The sequence below is a fragment of the Dromiciops gliroides genome, chromosome 3, assembly GCF_019393635.1.
Source record: "Dromiciops gliroides isolate mDroGli1 chromosome 3, mDroGli1.pri, whole genome shotgun sequence".
NCBI classification, from domain to species: Eukaryota; Metazoa; Chordata; class Mammalia; order Microbiotheria; family Microbiotheriidae; genus Dromiciops; species Dromiciops gliroides.
Window position 1 is genome coordinate 634,834,355 of NC_057863.1, and position 23,314 is coordinate 634,857,668.

The 23,314-nt window shown below is 46.2% G+C and overlaps 1 protein-coding gene across 1 annotated transcript in view; it reads left to right on the plus strand.

Annotated features, from left to right (window-relative positions):
• The window catches only part of MEGF6 (multiple EGF like domains 6), a 333,315-nt gene that overhangs the window by 220,530 nt on the left and 89,471 nt on the right, over positions 1–23,314 (plus strand). The window contains exon 4 of the mRNA XM_043995996.1: positions 8,940–9,062. Coding sequence (XP_043851931.1) covers positions 8,940–9,062 — 123 coding nt within the window. The remainder of the gene's footprint in view (positions 1–8,939; positions 9,063–23,314) is intronic.

The window sequence follows — 23,314 nt, forward strand, 5'->3', positions numbered from 1 at the left end:
GGGGAGTGGGGTAAGGAGGGAACAGCAAGGGTCTCTCAAGTTGAGCTTCAAAGGAAGAGGAGGAATTTACCAGGTAAAGAGGGGGAAGGGCGATTACTTCAGGCAGAAGCATACATTTCTTGGGGAGACAGTGGAATATACATAAGCAGTCCTCAAAGTGTGGTCTGGGAACCCCTGGGGGTTCCTGAGACCCTTTCATGGGGTCTTCAAGGACAAAGCGATTTTCATAATAATACTAAAATGTTTTAATTTCTAAGACGGTAAATGTCAATTGATATGACCTACATAAACAAAAGCTTTTGGGGGGAAAGTCCTAAATAATTTTTAAGAGTGTGAAGGGCTAGGGGGCAGCTAGGAGGCACAGTGGATAAAGCACCAGCCCTGAATTCAGGAGGACCTGAGTTCAAATCCAGCCTCAGACACTTGACACCTACTAGCGGTGTGACCCTGGGCAAGTCACTTAACCCTAATTGCCCCACCAGAGAGAGAGAGAGAGAGAGAATATAAAGGGGTCCTGAGACCAAAAAGCTTGAGAACTGCTAGGATAGTAGTGCAATTGAAGAATTCCTGAATTTAAAGCCTGCCTTTTCTAAATACTTATTGTTGTTCAGTCATTTCAATCACTTCCCACCCTTTTTGACCCCATTTGGGGCTTTCTTGGCAAAGATACTGGAGTGGTTTGCCATTTCCTTCTCCAGCTCATTTTATAGATGAGGAAACAGACAAACAGAGTTAAAATGACTTACCCAGGGTCACTCAGCTAATAAGTGCCTGAGGCTGGATTTGAACTCAGGAAGATGAGTCTTCTCCAGGTCTGATGCTCTCTCCACTGTACCACCTAGCTTCCCCTTCCTACTTAACTAGCTGAGTGACTTTCAGCCAAGTCACTTAATCACTAATAGCTAATAATAAATAGCTGATAGTTAAAGAACTTTAAAAGGCTTTACATGTATTATCACATTTGATCCTGAGTGAATCCCCCACATCTAACTTTGAGAAACTGTTGCTGGGTCCAGGGGCACTATACTCACTTCCTTTCCTTATGGGTCTCCTCTACTTTGAATCTACAGATGCTCTCTGACAACTTCCACTCTTTATGGAGTCTGGCTTCAAATGAAAGGGCTTGGGGTTAAGCTTCCTATTCTCACAGTGTTTGGCTTGTTGCATATCTTTCTTCAGGAACAATTTACACAGATAGTGGCTCACATCTTGGTCTCCTCAAAAGTGGAAATAAAAAGATGTTCTGTATAATATGAATCAGATATGGGACAGGTATTTATTTCCAACACACACAGGAAATAAATGTTAAGTAAGAGACGTAGCATACATTGACAGGAAAAATTAAAGCAGGATTCAGCAACTTAGTGTAGAACTACTATTATATTCTCTTGGGAGGTTAATACTTAAACCTCATCAGAACATATAGCAGTTCGTAGGCCTGCTGATTAAGCACTGTGCATTTCATTTCATTTCTGCATTGTCCAAACAACTCCTGATTCAACTCTTCTGTTAAAACAGTCCAGGCTTGGGCTAATGCACTTTTTGGCAATCATCTTTTCCATGAGGGCTGGATAGTTGCTGGGGACTCTTCCCCTTGCTGGAAGTCAGCTCCAGTGAAAAGTCCTCTGGAGGTTCCTCAGACCTCCTGCATTCATTCACAAGGTCTCCTCCAAGCCTAGGCATGTCTGCTCAGGAATGATATTGAGAAGGGGGCAGCTAGGTGGTGCAGTAGATAAAGCACCGACGCTGGATTCAGGAGGTCCTGAGTTCAAATCCGGCCTCAGACACTTAACACTTACTAGCTGTGTGACCTTGGGCAAGTCACTTAACCTTCATTGCCCCAGAAAAAAAAAGAATGACATTGAGTTACCTACTCAGGAAAGCAATCCCAAAGCAGAAAAGGTAGCAAGGGGCCCATGTGAAATCTCAACTAATTCAGTCCCTGCTTCATGTGAGAATGGTGTCAAGGTAGGGGGAAAGAGCACCATTCACCTAACCCCTTTATGGGGTACAGTAGAGTCAGATTGAACCATCTGACACATGTTAGAGTCAAAGGAAGATCCTGAGCCAGAAGCTCTCCCTCCTATTGAAAAAGCCACTGAGACATCAGCTTCTCCAACCGAGCTACTGCTGTTGGGTAGGGTCATCCTTTAAGAGCACCCACAGTCTTAAGATCTGAGCTGCCACATGGCCAGGAGTGGCCATTTTATCTGGTTCATCCAAGTGCCTACACAGCACATAGTCATCCAGAACCTGGAAGGGCAACCCTGAGCATACCCCATGAGATGGCCCTCACTTCATTCTTCCCCTAGCAAAATATTTGCTGTCCTCAGCAAATTACTATATTTGTTCATTAGATTCTAAACTTCTTGAGGGCAAAAAGACCTCAGTTTTATTCCCGATGCTTAGCACAGTGCCTGGTACATAGTAGATGCTTAATTAATTTATTGGGCTAGATCTCCCCCATGCTGGGGTTCTGGGGAGGCTCAAGCACTTTGTCTTTGTTCACCAATGTCTTGCACTAGTGAGTCTCACAATCCACATGGCACAGTTTTTAAACTGCCCCCCCCCAAAATTAATAGTCTTTAGGGAGAAACTAAACCTACCACAACTGGTGAGTCTTAGGGCTCACAATCACCTTCAGGCCTCAGAATGAGTATAAATAGCTATTAATTATGTTCTGGCCCGAAACTAAGGGTCTTCCTCTCCCAGACTGATTCTTTTATGAAAGCAAACTAGACCTTTTTTGGCCTCAGTTCTAACCTAGCCTTTAATCACTGAATGGGTGTTGCCTCAGATGAACTGGGATCTGGGAAAGACCTTAGCTTCAAAAAGCCAATGTCTCCCACTGCATCCAGAGCCATCTTCAGTTGTCCTGATCCAAATCTTGCCACTGGACCCAGATGGCACCCTAGGGGAGAGTGAGGCTGGTGACTTTGTGTAGCCACACCTCATTTAAATCCAATTCACTTGCCAGTCAAGACATCGCTTCCTGATGTCATTGGTCCTCTTTGAGAACGAAGGATGAACAACAACAATCACCTTCAAATAAAAAGTTATGTAAATTCAACAAATAATATTTTATAAATCTTATCAGAAGCTGCTACTTGCTTAGTATTTAAAACTTTGAGTACTTAGTATTCAAAACCCAAGAAAATAGACAAAGATGGAAAATTAGGATAAAACAATGAAAGGGGGGAAAGAGAAAAAGGAAATTGAAAAAAAAACCCCACATTTTTCCTTAAATGCTAATCCTAAGTGAGCTCCCAGAAAATGTAGGGTTCTCCCCACAGGAGTTAGGTACCTGGGGTTGACTGATTGTTACCACATTACAGGTGTCTTGGGTCAAAATTCTTCTGTGATTCCATTCAGAACATAGAGTGATCTGACTAAAAGTCTGAACAAAATCTCTCTGTTTTCAAAGGGCAGATCAAGATCTCTCCAGGGATGATTGTCTACATAGGATTATCCTACTGGAAATCCAGACAAAAAGATCCCTTGTGGGTCTTTGCACATGTAGGGCACCCACAGTTTTCCCAATGGCTCCCTGCCAGCATATAGGACAATCCAAACAGAATTCCCAACTCCCTTGACAACAGGACAAGCAGGCTCAATTTCCAAAGAAATCCAGGTCTGTTGAACCCCAGATGCATTTCAGGCTCCCACTAAGGATTAAGCATTTGAGGTTGGCCCTTCAAACCTTGATGAAGCTCCTTCCACATCTCACATTGAGGAACAGCTCTTAGGCCAGGGGAATGGGACACTTCACCAACCACCTTCTCCACTTGAGAGGTTCCTCTCAGCACTGGGCCAATGGACACAGACTTAACTGGGTTCAGTCCTGGGGGAACTTCTCCCATGATGGAGAATGGGCCTAGATGACTCATTATACCCCAACCCTGATGCTCAGAAACTGTTTAGTTTTACCTTAGGTCTTGGCTCAGGCTCATGGCATTCCCAAAGGGAGGGATAAAAAGATGCTTGCGGTAGTATGTGAATCACATCTGGGACAGGCTTTTATTTCCTGCACCAAAGTTAATGGCCACAAGAGAATCACAGCAATGTTAACAGAACAACTTGAGAAGAATATTCAGTAACTTAACTACTATTATATTGTCTCTGGAGGTCGATACTTGAAACTCATCAGAACATAACTTAACCTCTCTGGAACTTGTCTTTCTGCTTTGTCCAAGAATGGGGTTGGTTTAAATTCTCTAAGTTTCCTTCAGGATAAAAATTACATGATTTCCTTTTGGGATCTCTTTCAGGAGGTGATCGGTGGATTCTTTCAATTTCTATTTTGCCTTCTGATTCTAGAATATCGGGGCAATTTTCCCTGATAATTTATTGGAAGATGATGTCTAAGCTCTTTTTTGAATCATGGCTTTCAGGTAGTCCAATAATTTTCACATTATCTCTCCTGGATCTATTTTACAGGTCAGCTGTTTTTCTAAAGAGATATTTCACATTGCCTTCTATTTTTTCATTCTTTTGGTTTTACTTTATTGTGTCTTGATTTCTCATAAAGTCATTAGCTTCCATTTGCTCAATCCCAATTCTTAAGCAATTATTTTCTTCAGAGAGCTTTTGTATCTCCTTTTCCATTTGGCTTTTCAAGCTGTTGACATTTTTTTCCATGACCTTCCTGCATCACTAATTTTTCTTTCCATTTTTTTCCTCTACCTCTCTTACTTTATCTTCAAAGTCCTTACTGAGCACTTCTGAAGCCAGATTTAAACTCAAATCCTGATTTGAGGGCTGGTGTTCTATCCACTGCACCACCTAGCTGCCACTCTCCATTCATTACAACATAACCTTCTTAAAAGAAGGGACAATTTCATGTTTGTCACTGTATCTCCAGCACTTAGCACATTGCCTGCACCATAGTAGGCATCTAATAAATTCTTGTTGTTAGATTGATTGATGATTCCTGCTCCACCATGGAGGCCTGGTCATGAACTGCTGGGATATCATAGGATTGGAGCTAGGAGGGCATCTTAAAGGCCATCTCCCCCAACACCCTCATTTTTTCAGGTGAGGAAATATGTTTATGGAGTCATATATTTTGAGTTGGAAGAGGGCCCCTTCATTTTACAGAATAGAAAACTGAGTCTTGGAGAAGGGAAGTGATTTGCCCAAGGTCACAAAAGTATTAAAATATCAGAACTTGGATTTAAACCCAGGTCCTCAACCTCTAAATCCAGTGTTCTCATAATTGCCCTACACTGGGGCAGCTAGGTGGCGCAGTGGATAAAGCACTGGCCTTGGATTCAGGAGGACCTGAGTTCAAATCTGGCCTCAGACATTTGACACTTACTAGCTGTGTGACCTGGGGCAAGTCACTTAACCCCAATTGCTTCAACAACAACAACAAAAATAATAATTGCCCTACACTTCCCCTAACACTAAAAGTCTCATAAGATCACAGTCTGGGCAGAGTTGGTGCTGAGTAAAGCAAAGAGGAGACCATGCCCATTCCTACTTTGGCAAAAGCCATTCTTTTGTGGCTTTGGGGGTTTCCGGCACCATTCCCTGCCTCCCCTCTGTCTGAGTAATCCATCATCACTTCAGAAGCTCTTCTGGGCATGGTCTCAAGCATCTTTCAGCTTCTTTAATTTGGTTTTCTCCTTTCCTTCTGGATTTTTTTTTTTTTTTTTGGTTTGAGGGAGGAGGAACAGGGGAATTCATCCACTGGAAAAGGAGGTGGTAGATGGGAGGGGCAGGTAATTCAGAAGCATTCCAAACCCTGCCAACTGGGTTAGGTACCTTGGCTCAGCTCTGATGCAGAGATAAGACATGTGCTGCTTTTTCTCTCAGAGGTCTCTCTTCCCTGCTTCTCTAGAGTTTCCTTTCTCTTTCCTTTCCTCCTGCCTCTCTCTCCCCTCCTCATCAGTCATTCTCTCTCAGACTAGTTGGTTGATCAGTTTGTCGATTTACCCAGACCATTGTACTCATTCTTAGACGTTTCTCTTCAGGGGCAGCCAGGTGGCACAGTGGCTAAAGCACCAGCCCTGGTTTCAGGAGGACCTGAGTTCAAAGCTGGCCTCAAACATTTGACATTTACTAGCTGTGTGACCCTGAGCAAGTCACTTAACCCTCATTGTCCCACCAAAAAAAATGAAGGACAAATAATAATAAAAAAGGCAACAAACTCTCCCTCGTCTTCTCCTCATGGTTTTTCCGGCTTCCTTCAAGTCCCAGCTAAAACCCTACCTTCAACAAGAAGCCTTTCCCAGTGCCCCTTAATGCTCCTGCCTTATCGACTGCCTGCCTGCCTTCTCTCTGTTGGTTCTCTCCCTGGAGTCCTGTGTGTATCCTGTATATACAAAATTATTTGTCTTCTCCACTAGACTGTGAGCTCCTTGGGGGGGGAGGGGGGGCAGGGACTGTCTTCTGCCTTTCTTTGCATCCTATCCTTTATGTGCCTGGCACATAGTAGGTGCTTAATAAATGCTTTTTGACTGGCAGGTAGTAAATATCAGAGCTAGAATTCAAACTTCAGTCCTTCTTTCTACTGTGTGTTCCCATTAGGAACCCCTATTACCAGAATCATTATCTAGCATCCCTAGATCTATGGCAGTTAATATTTCTCAAGCTTCTAATGGGAAAACCTCCTAATCTTAGAGGCTTGGTTGCCAATGGGCAGATACTCAAGGACTGGAATTACATTTACCTGCCAATACCCCGACATGCTTTTCTTCTTCTTGTTGTTTCCTCCTCTTAAGTTGTGTGTGTGTATGTGTTTAAACAACTCTTTTGTCCACCTTTCATCTGCCCTAATCCCTAGTAGGGTTCTCTGAAAGCTTCCTTAATTGTTATTTTTTTTTTAGATTTTATTTTATTATTTTTTTAGTGAGGCAATTGGGGTTAAGTGACTTGCCCAGGGTCACACAGCTAGTAAGTGTTAAGTGTCTGAGGCCAGATTTGAACTCAGGTACTCCTGACTCCAGGGCTGGTGCTCTATCCACTGCACCACCTAGCTGTCCCATTATTATTTTTTTTTGGTGGGGCAGTGAGGGTTAAGTGACTTGCCCAGGGTCACATAGCTATTAAGTGTCAAGTGTCTGAGGCTGGATTTGAACTCAGGTCCTCCTGAATCCAAGGCCATTCACTGTGTCACCTAACCACCCTCTTAATTACTTCTAAGATCAATGTGGCTATCCCCTGGAAGGATGAGATGCGCTTAGTTTATCCTTTTTGTATTGGGAGTCATTGAGACACCATGGACTGGATCTAGAACAATAAGACCTGGGACTCAATCTCAGCTCTGTGTGACCTCGGGAAAGTCACTTGACTTTTTGGTCCTCCATTCACCTCTCTGGGACTATACGTTACACCAATGTGGATCACTGCCGTTGCTAGAAGAAATTTTCTCACCATACCAGTAAAATCACAGGTTCAACCCCTACAACCAACCGTATTATTTTAGCTATTCATTAGATCAGTGGATCATAAACACTCCCTCCCCTTTTATAGATGAGAAAACTGAGGCTTATCAGTGTTAAATGTTAAGCGATAGAACCAAAATTTGAATCCAGAACCTCTAAATCCAGAGTTAGTACTCTTTCCATTTCCACTGAAATCTATTTTATAACCTGTTTGTAACTCATGACCCAGATGAGGTCATGGAGAGTCAGACACGACTGAAAAAAAAATGACCGAACAATAAATGTATACACATATGTATATGTGCACATGTATGTGTATACACGTGCGCATGCGCACACACACACACACACACACACACATATATATATATATTAGAGAGAAGGAGGGAGGGAGAGTGAGCAAGCTGGGTGATCATGAGCAAGTCATTTCACTTCCTTTAAACTTAAATCTTTAAAATTGGCATATTTCATTGTATACATACGCATGTGTATAGATATGTGTACATTTATACTACATGTTCCAGCAGCCAGGTGGTACAGTATCTCCATTTGTGGTCTTCTTGGCAGAGATACTGGAATGGTTTACTATTTCCTTCTCCAGCTGGTTTTACAGATGAGGAAACTGAGGCAAACAGGGTTGAGTAACTTGCCCAGGGTCACACAGCTAGTCAGTGTCTGAAGCTAGATTTGAACTCAGGTCTTAGTGATTCTAGGCTGGGGCATTCCATCCACGGCACCACCTAGCTACCCACTCTGTATCCAGTTTGTTTCCATTTATTTCCATGTTGACTTCCCCATTAGAATGCAAGCGCTTTGAGGGCAGGGATGGTGTTTTTGTTTCTCTTTCTGTCTCCAGCACACAGCTTGGCATCTGGTAGGTGCTAAATAAATGCTTGTTGATGGACTTGGCCTTGCCCCTGCTGATGCATTTGCCTGATCATATTACATGTTATAGAAAACAGGACCATAGAATCAGAATGGGAAGAAGCCTCAGGTGCTGTCTAGTGTAAGCCCTTAATTTTACAGAAAAGGAAACCAAGACCCAGAGACTCGAAGTCATTTGTCTAAGGCCATGCAGGCTCCAGGTGGCAGGGGTGGGATTCAGATCCGGGTCCTCTGGCTCCAAATCCCTCGCTCTAGCATGCTACCTTTACTCATCTGTGAAATGGGGATTTACCCTGAATTACCTGCCTCACGGGATCATTGTGAGGCTCAAGCCGAGATGATGGCTGCAAAGAGCTTGGCTGACTCTGCGAAGCTATAAAAATGTCAGTTATTATGAATATTAAAGGATGAGTAAGATCTGGGTGGGGAAGGCAACATGAGAGGCAGGATCGGGCATGGTGGAGGGGAGGGGGCCTGGAAGGAGGCTGGCACAGAGAGCAGCAGGGAGTGGTGGGAGATGGCTGCCACACTGCGGGGTGGGGGTGGGGGAGCAGCTTGGGCTGCTCTGGATCCGCTCTGCAGGGCGGCACTGAGGGTGGTGCTGGGGTATGGGAGTGGGCCCCTTTATGGGTCTACCTTCATTATTCTCTCCCCCATTTTTTCCAGATGTTGATGAGTGTCAGGTTCACAATGGGGGCTGCCAGCACAGATGTGTGAATAGCCCAGGCTCTTACCACTGTGAGTGCAAGACTGGCTTCAGGCTCCATACAGATGGCAGGACCTGTATCGGTAAGCAAAAGGCGCCGCCTCTCCCTCATCTCTGCCCCCTCCTCCGCCCATGGGGCCGAGCCACCCTCTGGGCCTCAGGGGAGCCGGGCTCTGATCCCAGAGCAGGTTTCCTTCCTGGGCTCTGGGCCAAGGCCCTCCTTCTCCTCCTCCAGGAGGAACCTGCCTCTTTGTAGCTTCCATCCCTTTGCTGGTAGTTCATTAGAACATCCTCTTCCATAGGATCACCCTTCAAATAATCATGTTTCCCCAGCCATCCCCAGTCTTCTCTTCCCCAGGCTAGTCATCCCGCTTCCTTTAATGGATCATTATCTGAATGACCCCAAGGCCATTCACCATCCCCGTTGTCCTCCTCTGAACCTTCTCCACTTAAACTGGGGAGTCTAAAACCGAGCAAAGGGTCCTCCCGAGGAGGTCTGACCCGTGGAGAGGCAGCCGGCGAGAACGTCTCCTCCTTTTGGGAAGCTTGCTCTTTCTTCAAGCAGCCCCAGTTTGGTTTTGATTCTGTTCTTGCCAGAAGTGTTAGGAGAGGAAGATCATAGAGGGGCCTGGCAGCCCCTCTTCTCCACACAGATCCTTAAAGAATTAATGGTAGGTCTAGCATGGGTGGGGTGGGATGGAGAGACAAGGCTACAAGGAAAGTTGGCAGAGCCCAAGCTCCCGGAGGGATGGGCACTGAGGCCCAAGACAATCCATCAGCAGGTCCTCACCCCACCCTGCACCCTTCATGCCTCCAGCTACACTCGGCGCCTAATCTTGTACTTGTTCGTATTGTTTTTGTGGTTTCTTCCTAAGAATTTGGGGCAATCCTTTCTCTTCCGTCTCTGCAACTATGCTGTGAGCTCCCCAAAGGCAGAGATGGCACAGTGGGCTTCTCATCTTCCCCATAGCACCCAGTACTAGGGGTCTCAGTCCATTGATGAACACTGATTGACTCAAGATGTAGACCTACTTGGCCTTTGTTCACTGGATTTCAGGGATCCCAAAGCCTGAGATGATGAATGAATGAATGAATGAATGAATCAGGGAGTATGACAGACGGACAGAGACAGACACAGACACATAGACAGACAAACAGAGAGAGACAGAGAGAGACACACACAGACAGAGAGACAGAGAGAGAAACAGAGATAGAGAGGCAGAAAGACAGGCAGAGAGAGAGAGACAGACAGACAAACAGAGGCAGACAGAGAGACAGAGAGAGAAAGGGGTGGGGGAATATGATGGTAATAGCTAGAATTTTTAAGGCTTTCATTGTTTACAAAGCACTTTACTTATGTCAAATCTCCTTTGATCCTCTCAACAATCCTATGTGACAGGTGTTATTTTCATCCCAGTTTTAGAGTTAAGGAAATCTGGGGGCAGCTAGGTGGCACAGTGGATAAAATATCAGCCCTTGATTCAAGAGGACCTGAGTTAAATTAATTAGACTTTTAACTCTGGGTCAGGGCAGAGTGAGCATACTTACTTGTTTCTACCTGACAGCTCCCAGGTAGCTATCACCAACAAGCCACATGGACAAGATCCAGGACAGAAAATGAGATCGTGAAAGCTCCAGATTCTGCTTTTCCTTCTGTCCAGCATAGCCTGGGAGGTCCTGGTTGGATAAAAATAATTTTGTTTTTTGGACTGCACTTCTGTTTTCCTTGGTATAAGGCACTGTGGGTGAGGAAGCTCCCTCAGTGTAGGCCAACATTTTCTCTGTAATTTGTAGTCTTAAGGAGTTCCTGAGAGAGCTTTTGTTGTGTTTGTCCTATGTTCTTGAAGAGGACCATGACATTGGGAAGTGATGTCATAACTTGGAATGAATCAGATTTAAGTGAGGGAGGGCTGTGCAAAGTCACCAGCCTCACTCTCTCCTCCAGAGCCATCTGGGTCCAGTGGCGAGATATAGATCCAGGATAACTAGAGATGACCCCAGATATTTAAGGCAATGGGGGTTAAATGACTTGCCCAGGGTCACACAGCTGGTAGTGTCAAGTGTCTGAGGCTGAATTTGAACTTGGGTCCTCTTGACTCCACAGCTTCTGCTCTATCCACTGCTCTATCCACTTAGCTGCCCAGTAAGCAGAAGCAGCAATACTTTAAAATATTCTATGCATTAAACACTCTATACATTAACAAAACACTATATCTATCTATCTTTCTATCTCATTTTTTTGTTGTTGTTTTGTTTTGTTTTTGGTGAGGCAATTGGGGTTAAGTGACTTGCCCAGGGTCACACAGCTAGTAAGTGTTAAGTGTCTGAGGCCAGACTTGAACTCAGGTACTCCTGAATCCAGGGCCAGTGCTTTATCCACTGTGTCATCTAGCCGCCCCTATCTATCTCATTTATATCTTACAACAACCCTTGAGAGCCCAGAGAGTCTGGTAGGTGGACAGGAGGTCTCTGGGGTTCTCTGCTTAGTCCTGTGTTGTATAATATGTTTGAGCCAGTCAGGAAGCCTTTACTAAACACTTACTATGGGTCAGGGACTGTGCTAAGCCATGAGAATGTGAATACAAGTCAAAAGGAAAGACAGTGCCTGTCCTCAAGGAGTTTATATTCTAGTGATTGAAGACAATATGTAAAAGGAACCTGAAAAGGGGTGGGTGGAGGGCATGTGTGGGGAGAGGCCTGATAAAGAAAGTTCAGAGTCTGGAGAAGAATGAAGACTTGTCTAGCTAGGATGGCCTTCGTAAAATAGAAGGAATTGAGGATTCAGAGGAAGAGGCTGCAGGGGTGGAGGGTGCTTCCAGCCTGGGGGGGTCCATGATCAGACAGTGAGATTCCTGGATGAAGATATCGATGGCAGCCTCATCCAGTTTGTGGATGACACAGAGCTGAGAGAGACGGCCAAGACACTAGATGACAGAGTCAGTTTCCAAAATGATTTTGAATGGGCTGGAGTATTGGGCTGAACCCAAGAGGATGAAATGCAGTAAAAATTCAACTTCACAAGTAAAAGATGGCGGGAGTGGGATTGGGAGTGGAGAGGGGAAGGCCTGGTTGGAAAGCAGCTTCCCCCCGCCCCCCCCCCAAAAAAAAGATCTCAGCATTTTATTAGACCAAATAACCTCATTATGAGTCATTAGTGTGATGATGTGATCTTCATTATGAGAGGCAAAGCCTCTAGGACTAAAGAAGAGAGAGTCCCTCTGTGTTCCACCCTGCTCAGACCACACTGGGCGTACTGCGTTCATTGCCGGGTACCCCATTTTAAGGAGGACGGCGGGATGCTGGGCAGTATCCAGAGAAGGGTAATTGATTGAGTTCATGCCATACAACCATTAATGAAAGGAACAGAAGTGGTTTAGCCTGAGGCGAAGAAGAATTAGGGAGAACACCAGAGCTGCCTTCAAGAATCTGACAGGCTGTCCAGGTGGACTAGGGATTACGCTCAGAAGAGGGATTATCAGGAGTGACAGGGAAAGTTGCCTAAAGGACAACTTCCGTTGAAGTCAGGGGACTCTTCCTGACAATTAGAGGTGCCCCAGGTGGCCGCCTGGGGAGGGGGGAGGTGGCTTCTCTTCATTGCAGGTAGGAGGAGTGGAAGGGAGGGATCTCAAAGCAGAGGCTAGATGAAACAGTCACTAAGTATGATATGAATCTGCTCTATTTTTTATCATTTGTGTCCCCCGTTCTTAGTACAGTATGTGGCGCATAGTAGGTGCTTAATAAGCATCTATTGGATTGGATTGGGCTAGAATTCTTCTTGAGGTCTGGGTTGGGTTAAGAGGTGCTCTGAGGTCCCTTCCCGCTCTGAGATTTGGGGATGTCTGCTGTAATAGGATGGCTGTGGTTAGGACTCATTCATTCCTCTATTCTGCACGTATTTGTTGTGAGGCCTTGTGGCTAGGACTCTGGGGATGTAGAGATGACTGAGATGGTTCCTACTATCTGGGAGCTCAATCTGTGTGCCTCAGTGGCTCCAGACTGCCAACTTCTCAGCCAATTCTACGTAATTGATGTCTCATATTTGGAGCCAGCCCCCTTCCCTGCTGGAACATCTTCATTTCCCCTCCTAATCTTACTCAATTAGCACGTGTCAAAAAACTTGGGGCTTTTGCTACTCCCTGTTAGGGTACCTTCTCAGCCAGGGATTAATGGGATGTTTTTGGACCAGCCAGAGGAAAGTTGGAAATGGAAAGAAAGCAGTGGGCCAAGGAGAAGATGGAAGAGGGGAAGGGTATAGGGACTCAGCCCAGTCCTGTCCTTCAAGCTGGGAAACAAGCCCCGAGGTCCCTGCTGTGCCTCAGGATGTAGGTGAGTGAAGGGGGCAGCAGATGAGAACTAAAAATGCATTAAAAATGCAGCCATTGCTAAGAGTGAGCTGGAGCGTCATTGGCTTGCCACTGAGCATGAAATTAGAGGGTATGAGTAATCTCAGGAATGGGTGAGATTATGTATACTACACGCACGTGCACATACACACGTACGCACACATCCCTTAGTATGATGGAGAATGTGAGAAGTGAGAGGAGAGAGAAAAGAGGGCAAAGAATAGGGAGGAGGGGTAAAGAGATAGAGCAGAGAGGAGGAGGAGAGACAAGCAAGCAGAAGGAGGAGAAAGAGAGGGGGAGAGGAGAACCGATATAGAGTGAGAAAGGACAGGAGAAGAAGGAGAGACAGAGATGAGGAAGGGAGGGGGAGAAGAGACAAGAAGAAGAAAAGAGAAGGAGAGAGAGATGGGGAAGAGATGGGAGAGAGAGAAGGAAGAGGAAGAAGAAGAAAAAGAGGAAGAAAGAGGAGAAAGAAGGAGGAAGTAGAAGAAAGAAGAATAAAGAAGAGGAGGAGGAAGAAGGGGAAGAGATAGAGGAAGGGAAAAGAGAGGGGGACAGAGACGGGGATGGGGAGGAGAGACAGGAAGAGGGATATAGAGAAAAGCAAGAAAGGGCAGTGGAAGGAAAGGGAGGGAGCAAAGAGACACATGGCCACAGAGGAGAGAGAAGATAATAAGGGGAGAAGAGGGAGGAAGGGAAAGCCCAGCTGGCTTACCTCTCCCTCTTAGAGAACCAGATGTGCATTCTTCCCATCTTGACTCTCTTTGTGCCTTCAGGGCAGGAAGAGGAGGGAAAGAAGGGTGTTGGTGCCTGCTGCCTGCATGGGACAGGAAGAAGGGTGTAGCCTTTCCTGCTTGACATCTTTGATATCTTTCCCCTCTCACTCCCTCTCCCAGACCAGCCTTCCACACGGGACAGTATCATCTCAGGGCCACCTGGAAGGTCTTTGCCTCAGCATATCTAGCCTGCACCCCTATGCCTGAGATCCCATTTCTTTGAGCTCTGGGTACATTTCTTGTTTCAGATGCAGATGCTCCCTGTGGATGGCCGTGCCGGAGGGTGGTCACTGATCTAGTAAGATTCAGTAACCCCCGGGGGAGCGTCAGGGCTAGGTGAAAGAAAGTCAACATAGGGCAATGAAAGCAAACTTTGCAGATGCCTCTGAAAAGAGACCGTTTCCCCAGCATCCCTCCCTCTATCAGGCAGGAGTGAGGAGAGGGGAGGGGGGTAGTTCTCCAGAGCCTTAGATCAGACCTAGCTATAAATTAGTATCTTTGCGGGGATCGTCCAGAGTCCACATGGATGATCTTCTGTTAATGGGTTGGGACCAATGGCCCGTTGGATGCAGGCTCCAGAGCCCGGAGCTCTTTCTGGCCTTTCTGCTCACTCGTAACTTGCTTAATATTTCCTTCTCTTCCCTGTAGCTCTGCAGTTCAGGCTTGGCAACCCACTCAAAGCAGAGATGGAAAGGCCATCTCCTCCCCTAATATCTGCCCCAAGGGCTCTCTTAGTGAGTGCTACAGTCACGGCAGATATGCTAAGCTTGGGAAGGGCCAATGTGACTGATGGAAAGAGAGCGGCTGTGAGGCCGGCCCAAGCCAAGGACCAGAGCCTTCACTGGCCTTCTGCCAGGGAGCTCAGCGGGATAGAGTACAGCGCTAATATGTCCAGAGTCACAGGTTTGTGTCTTATCTGGACTGGCCAGAGAGCCTGGGAGAAAAGCTCTGGGCTGTGTCTGTGCTCCAATTATAGCCTGAGTGAGCCCCGGACCGACTTCTGACCCTGCTCACAGTTTGACCCCTAGCTCTCATTCCTGACCCCAGCACTGACTACGGTCAAGCGTTGAACTCTGGCTCCACATTAACCTCTAGCTCTTGTCATAGACTAGCTGTTGACCACAGACTGACCTCTGACTGTAGTCACAGACTGAACTCTCACCCTGGCCTGAACCTGACCCCATACCTCCCATAACTGATTGAGTCTGGACTCCGGTAACAGACTGGCATCAAAGCCCTCCTGGATTTTTACTGATACCAGCATACGGGGTCTTAGTAGATAGGATGCTAAGAGTCAAAACTAGCTTCAGATCTTGCCCCCTGACTATCCTTCCCATAACCTTGTGACTTTGGGAAATCATGTCACCTCTATGCCTCAATCTTCAAATCTTTAAAATGGGGGGGGTGATGATGATGATAACGACAATGATAATAATAATACTAACTACCTGCCTTCTATGGCTGTCTCAAGGCTCAAAGGAGATCAGTCAACAAATATTTATTAAGCACTGACTGCAAGCTAGGCACTAAATCTCTTTATAAACCTTTAAGTGCTATATAAATAACAGCTATTATTATTAATTATTATTATTATCACCGCTATCATAAATGACTTAAATAAAGCCATAGGTTGAATGATTATCAAAATTGTAGCTGACACAAAGCTGTGAGAGTTAGTGGATACAATAGATGACAGGGTTAAGATGCAAAAGGAACATGGCAGGTGGAAGAACGTGAAATTCAGAAGGTCTAAGGGCAAAACATTATCATGGAGTTGTTTTTAAAAAAAAAAATCTATGCCAGTGCAGCTAGGTGGTGCAGTGAATAAAGCACTGGCCCTGGATTCAGAAGGACCTGAGTTCAAATCCAGCCTCAGACACTTGACACGTACTAGCTGTGTGACCCTGGGCAAGTCACTTAACCCTCATTGCCCCATCCAAAAAAAAAAGAAAAATCTATTCCAGAAATGCATTATAAGGAAAATATGGCTATATAGAAGTTTGTACCAAAAAAATTGAAAGATTTCAATGTACTGCTAACTCCCAGAAAAACTGGCTCCAGTCTAATTAATTTCCTTGCTAGATGAGAAAACTGATACTTGGTTAAAAATGAAACATTTTGTTTGAATCCCTCATCAGAAAAGTACATATATACCGCAAATAACTTGGAATGAGACTACAGGACTGAAGCGTTACTATTTGGATGTTTGAGCAATTAAAAAAATATTTAAGTCAAGTCTCACAGGTAATAAGTGGTCTAGCCAGGTTTGAAGGACCAGGGTCCTTGGACTCTAAATTCAGCTTTCTTTTCATTGTAAAGCTAATGCAAAATTAGGCTGTGTTAGAGAGAAAAAGTATTTGGAAGCTGGTAAGTGCTAAGCAATCATCCCAGTGTATTCTGCCCTGTCTAGGCCACGTATGGAGTTCTGTGTCCAGTTCTGACTGTTTCAGTTTAGGAAGGGCATAGAGAAACTTGGAAATCTCCACAAGATGGCGACCAAAATGGTGAAGGGCCTTGAGACCCAGCTAGGATGGATGGAGGGAGGGAACTTTGGAGATGGGTCTGATAACTGTCTCTAAGTATTTAAAGGGTTCCCTCGTGGAGGAGGGATTATACTTGTTCTTCTTTGGCCCAGAGGGCAGAACTAGGGGAGGGCAATGGGTAGAAGTCTCAAAGAGACAGATTTCATCTTGATATAAAGAAAATTTATAGTTCAGTTGTTTCATTCATGTCTTACACTTCATGACTCCATTTGGGGTTTTTTTCTGTTTTTTTCTTTTTGTGGGGCAATAGAGGTTAAGTGACTTGCCCAGGGTCACCTAGCTAGTAAGTGTCAAGTGTCTGAATCTGGATTTGAACTCGGGTCCTCCTGAATCCAGGACCAGTGCTTTATCTACTGCGCCACCTAGCTGCCCCCTGGGGTGTTCTTGATAGAGATACTGGAGCGGTTTCCATTTCCTTCTCTAGCTCATTTGACAGACGAGGAGACCAAGGCAAACAAGGTGAAGTAACGCTGTTTAGTCATTATCAGTTGTATCCAACTTAATGATCCCACTTGTGGTTTTCTTGGTAGAGATATTGGAGCAGTTTGCCATTTCCTTTTCCAGCTCATTTTACAAATGAGAACACTGAGGCAAACCATTAAGTGACTCATCCAGGGTCACACAGCTAATAAATATGTGAGGGTGGGTTTGAACTCATGAAGATGAGTTCGGCACTCTATATACTATGGTGCTCTCCAGCTGCCTCTACTTTGTAACGAGTAGAACTGTCCAAAAGCAGAAGGTACTGCCTCAGATGGTAATAAGTTCCCCCTTCGTAGGAGGTCTTCAGGTACAGTTTGGGTGACCACTTGTTGTTGGCTACGATGTAGAGAGGATTCACATTCAGGTACTTGTTGGATGAGCCCAGCTCTGAGGTCCTGTTCAAGTTCAGAATCCAATTCAAAGTGACTTTGGCCCCAAGAAGATCGAGTGAGAAAATACAGATGGCTTAGCTCATCCCATCTTCAGCGTTGGAAGAAGCAGTGGTGCCATCTTGGTATGGAATGTAAGGAATATTTTCCAAATACCATTTGCCCTCAATCTGGGGTACAGGCACAGGAAACCATCCTTGTCCTCTATGCCACCATTGCAACAGACTTTGGATGCAGAGGCTTAGCAGGGCAACAGATGGCACAGGGTCAAGATTGGTCCTTTGTTCTGGCGTAATGTAACAACTTACCCTGATGGGTAATCTTTTCCCATTTTGCAAGGGTAGTGGGGGAGGCTATACAGCTTACTCATTGTAACACAATAGAAGCAGGGGTCGTTGGCCTCAGACTGGGATCCCTTCCCCTGGGTTGCTCTCCCATTCTCTTGCATCCTTCTCTCATGGGCATTGTGCCCCTCTCCTCCACTAAAAGGAAATGATGAAGCGCCTCTCTCCTGGATGCCTTCCTTCCATGTGGCAGGGATGCCGGCCAGAGCGGTTTCATACCAAGCAGCAGTGAGCTCCTCAGGCCTCACATGGCCCACGGCTGTCTGGTGGTTGGAAAGGAGGCAGCAGCTCCATAAAGTTCCAGTGGGACTGGAAGTAGAAACATCTGCTGGAATGTGGTGTTTGCTTCAAGGAAAATAAGACTTCACTGTAAATGTACATCTCGCTTGCTTTTCCTGGGAAGGAACCTTGGGGGGAAGATTCAGTTCACCAGGCGTCCATTCACCATCTACTCTGTGCATGGCCCCCTCTTGCCAAGTGCCGCCATTGTGGTACCAAGATGATAAATTACCTAGAAGCGGGATAGGGCAATGGAAACAGTGCTGCAATTGGAGGGGGAATGCCAGGGTTCAAATCCCAACTCTGCCATAAGGCTCTTTCTGATCTTGCCACTTTACTTTTCTGGGACTCAGTTTCTTCATCTGTAAAATGAAGGTTAGAGGGAATAGGACATGTGTCTCCACAGCCTTTAGGGAGGGACTGTACTAGCAGTAGGGGGGATCAGAAAAGGTTTCATCTAGAGCAAGGCTTCTTAGCATGGCCCCGTGGAGTAATCTGGTAGAGCCGATCTGCTCCTTCTCCGAATCATGTTTTTAAATTGCACAAAAACAGAAAGTGATGTCATTTTCCCCTTTCCAAGCTCACAGACCCCCCCTCACCTCCAAATTGATCCATGGGCATCTGTGGACCCCACTGTTCTATAAGGTGGCACTTGGGCTTGAATGTCTTTAAGGAATTGAGGATTTTGAGTGGTAAGCGCAAGCAGAGGGTGGGTGACTACTGATCAGGAGTGTAGTAGGAAGGATTCTTGTTCTTTCCCTTGTTATTTGCCAGTGGATCCCAATTTCCCATAGCTAAAAGGATCACAGTTTACGGTCTATACCCACCTAGTATAGTGAGAAAGTAGCAGCTTCCATGCAGACCCATGAGCCCATTATCCACATTCCCACTCGGCATGCTGTGGATAAAGACATCGTTCTTCCTGCTTTGGTCAGTCAGCATGTGGAAGGCTGCCTTGAGTTCTATATGTCCCAGGTTAAGAAGAATGTTGACGTTTCCCAGCTCTGGCCTTTCCACTGACTGTCTTCATGCCTGAAGTACCTCCCTCCTCATCTCTGCCTTCTAGTTTCCTTGGTTTTCCTTCAAGGGTCAGCTAAAGTCCCACCTTCAGCAAGAAACCTTTTCCATTCCACCTTTTTTGTTAGTGAGGCAATTGGGGTTAAGTGACTTGCCCAGGGTCACACAGCTATTAAGTGTTAAGGGTCTGAGGCCGGATTTGACCTCAGGTACTCCTGAATCCAGGGCCGGTGCTCTAACCACTGCGCCACCTAGCTGCCCCTCCATTCTGCCTTAATCTTAGTGCCTTCCTCCTGAGATTACCCCCAAGTTATTCCATCTATACTTTGTTTAGGGCAGTCAGAGCACCAGACCTGGTGTCAGGAAAAATCACCTTCCTAAGTTCAAATCCAATCTCAGGCACTTCCTAGCTGTGTGACCCTGGGCAAGTCACTTACCCCTATTTGCCTCAGTTTCATCATCTGTAAGATGAACTAGAGAAAGAAATGGTAAACCACCTGTCTCTCTGCCAAGAAAACCCTGGGGGGCGGGGGTCAAGAAGAGTTAGCCACGACTGAAACAACTCAGTAACAAAGTATCTTGTTTAGACATGGTTGTTTGCATCTTGTTTCCCCACATTAGATTGTAAGTTCCTTGAGGGAAGTGACTGCCTTTTACCTTTCTAACCCTAGTGCTTAAACAGTGCCTGGCACATAGTAGGTGCTAAATATGTGACTGATGACTTGATAAGCTGGAAAACAGGCAGAGGAGGTCGACCAGGAGAGTGAAGGATCTCGAGTCCATGCCTTTTGAGACTGGTTCGAGGAACTAGGCACATTTAGCCAGGAAAACAAAAGACCCAAGGGAGCCATGAGGGATGTCTGAAGGCTTGTCATGAGGAAGAAGGTATAAACTTGTTTTGCTTGGCTCCAAAGGGCACAATCAGGAGGAATGAGGGGAAGTTGAAAAGAAGCACAAAGACACTCGATGTGGGAGGCATTTTCCTAACAGAGTTGTCAGTAAGGCAAAAACTATTTTTAAAGTGCTTCCTATGTGCCTAGCACTGTGCTAAAAAGGCAGCTAGGTGGCACCATAGTGCATAGAATGCCAGGCCTAGAGTCAGGAAGATCTGAGTTCAAATCCAGCCTCTAAAACTTACTAGCTGTGTGACCCTGAGCAAGTCACTTCACCCTGTTTGCCTCAGCTTCTTCATCTGCAATGAGTTGGAGAAGGAAATGGCAAACCACTCCAGTATCTTTGCTCAGAAAACCCCAAAAGGGGACATGAGGAGCCAGGGCTTAAAACAACTGAACGACAAAAACAAAGAAAGATAAAAATGCAGTCCCTGCCTTCGAGGAGCCCACATCCTAATGGGGAGGGAGAGGACAATATGTGTAAATAACAAGGCACTGGCAGTATGGGGACTGGGAGAGGCCTCCCTCAGCAGGTGGGATTGGACTTCCTCAGGAGCTGGTGGGTTCTTCCTTCTTGGACGTCCTCTAGTAGAAGTCAAGACCACTGTGGTAAAAAAAATATGAAAGTTTTTTTTTTTTAACAGTTGGTTAGGATAACTGAAAGACTCCAGTTTTTGAAGGACCACCCTTTTGGGGAGGAGACCAGCGGCATGAGCTACGCACGCCAGTCCGCCTGCTGCACACGTCAGACTGCCTGCTACGCACTCGACTTCCGGGGTGCGAGCTTAAAAGACAAGGAGAGAACGGAAGTGGGGCTTTTTCCTGCTCTGCTGGTCTCCTGACTGCGCGGCACAGACGGTCTCTCTCTCTCCCCAAAGGTGGCCTTCGGTTTTGATGAGTTTTTATAAGGAATATAGACTAAGCTTAGACTTAAGACGATTTGTATTGTGTTTCTACTTTCCCATCCTTCTAATCACCATCACCTTGTGACTACCATACAATAAAAGGTCTATCTAGAACACCAGAAGCTTCTTCCATTTACTAGTCTGGGAGATAAATTACGGGAAAGGTTGAGTAGGGGAGATGTATGATCTAATACCAATTTTAATCTCACACCACTTTTCAGGTAGGATGTAGAGAAGATCCCCTTATTTCAGGTTTGGGTTGGACCAGATCACTCAATCCATAGGAGACAATGTGGAGTAGCGTCAGAGGGTCCGGATTCACCTCTCACCTTTGACACTACCTGTCTGACCTTGGGCAAGGCAACCACCCTGGGCCTCAGTGTCCTCATCTGTAAAATGAGGGGGTTGGACTGCATGGCCCCCGAGGGCCCTTTGAACTCTGGAGTTTGAATTCTAATCACCAGCTGAAGTCCTTTCCAACTGTACAAAAATTCTCTGATTCTAGATTGAGACGCTCCAGCCTCATCATGGTCGCCTCTGGCATTTCTGGCTGAGCTGCTTTGTCTCTACGCCCCGTCCCAGCCATGGTAAATCCCCTTAATCCCCCTGATTCATTCTGGGGAATTCTTCTGGAGATAGACTTACTTGCATGTGGTTCCAGGCCCTTGCCAAGAGGCTGAGAAAGCACCGCTTGAAAGGTGTCGTCTCCTCAACTCCTTCCTTCCTGGGATCATCTTGGATCTCCCAGGATCTACCAGTGGAGCAGATTCACCTGATACCTGCTCTACCCCAGGCCTGGGGACCTACGAAGAACTCTTATGAGCTAGAAAGTGTGTCTGGTGACTTCAAGCACTGCTAATAATTAATTCCAGGGCAGCCATCCTTGCAGCTAGTAAACTTCTCTCTAAGGAGACCCACCCTTGGTTCATAGAAACCCATTGAAATCACATCCAGCTAGGGAAGGGCCACCCATGTCCAAGCAGTAGGAGGACCCAGGGTTTGTAAAACTGACATCTGGGAATCCCCAGACTCTTGCATGGCCTTTGCCACTGACTCCAGGAAGGGGCCAACACCTTGGCTTCTTTCTCTGCCCCCGGCATTGACTCAGCTCTCTGGGCCTCAGATGCCTGGGTTCTTAGCTGGTCATCAAACCAGGATTTTGGGGTGTTTCTCAAGGAGGGGGATGACATCCTAGGGTGAGGTTTAGGTTCCCAAGGTATAGGAAAAGCTTCCTCTCATCTATGATTTCCACTGGATTTAGCTGCTTCTCACTCACTCATAGAAGACTAACCTGACCCCAGAGCAGGTGTTGGAAGGTGGCACATGAAGGATGACCAGGGAACACATATCATTCCAAGGCTCAGGTGGTCCCTTCCCAAAGTCCACTCTTAACAAGAATTACATTAAATTTGCTGTAAGGAAGGTCAGCTAAAGAGATGTCAAGGAGCCAAGGAGGAAGAGGAGAGTATTGGAGTCAGTGGCTGTTGTTAGTGGGTGTGGAGACACTAGAGATTAAGAGGATCACTCGAAACCATGGAAGGTCACTTGGAACTGTGGAAGGATGTCCCTGTGGACCATTCACACACCCTGATTGAAAATTGAGCATTGAATCTTTTTAGTTATTGTTAGATCCATGTGAAGTCTAATCTGGGTCTGAAGAGGAGCGATGAGGGTACAGCAGATAGGCAGAGATGCTTGCTCACCTCCTTGGCATCGCCTCCTGTCAGCCCCAGGCTGGATGGGGATTAGCCCAGCCACATCCGGATGTGAGCCAGCCTTGCTGGGGGTCCCAGCTGTGGAGGAAAATGTAGTGAGCTTTCAGGAATGTAGGGGAGAGATGCCAGGAAGAATGTGTCTCCCCCCCACCCGCCCCGCCACCAGCAGTCTCAGAGACATGTGAGGATTGGGGGAGGAGTGGAATCATCGGTACCTCCTGCAGGCTCTTTGGATGATTCCTTTGCCCTTCTGGGCTCCTCGCAATGGCAGACTTCAGCTGGATATTTTCTGCTGGGTGCTAAGGGTTACAGGTGTCCTTCTCTGTCTCCAGAGGCTGGGGCTTAAGGGATGGCCCAAGACAGAGCTTTGGAAGAGCATCTGGGGTGCAGCTGGATGGAAGAGCCCCATAAACCCCCGGAGTGGTGACTGCGAGGGAGTTATGCTGCTAGGTGCCACATATCGAACTCTCCCACGGCACCCAGGGCTGTGTAGCAGCAGCTCTGCAAAGGGACAAAGGAAAAGAGGGAAATTGGCCCCTGTCACTGGCTCAGAGATCTCAAGCTGGACGGGACCTGAGAGATTATTTAGTCCAACCCCCTCATGTTATAGATGAAGTAACTGAGGGTTACTCAGCCAAGGTCACACAC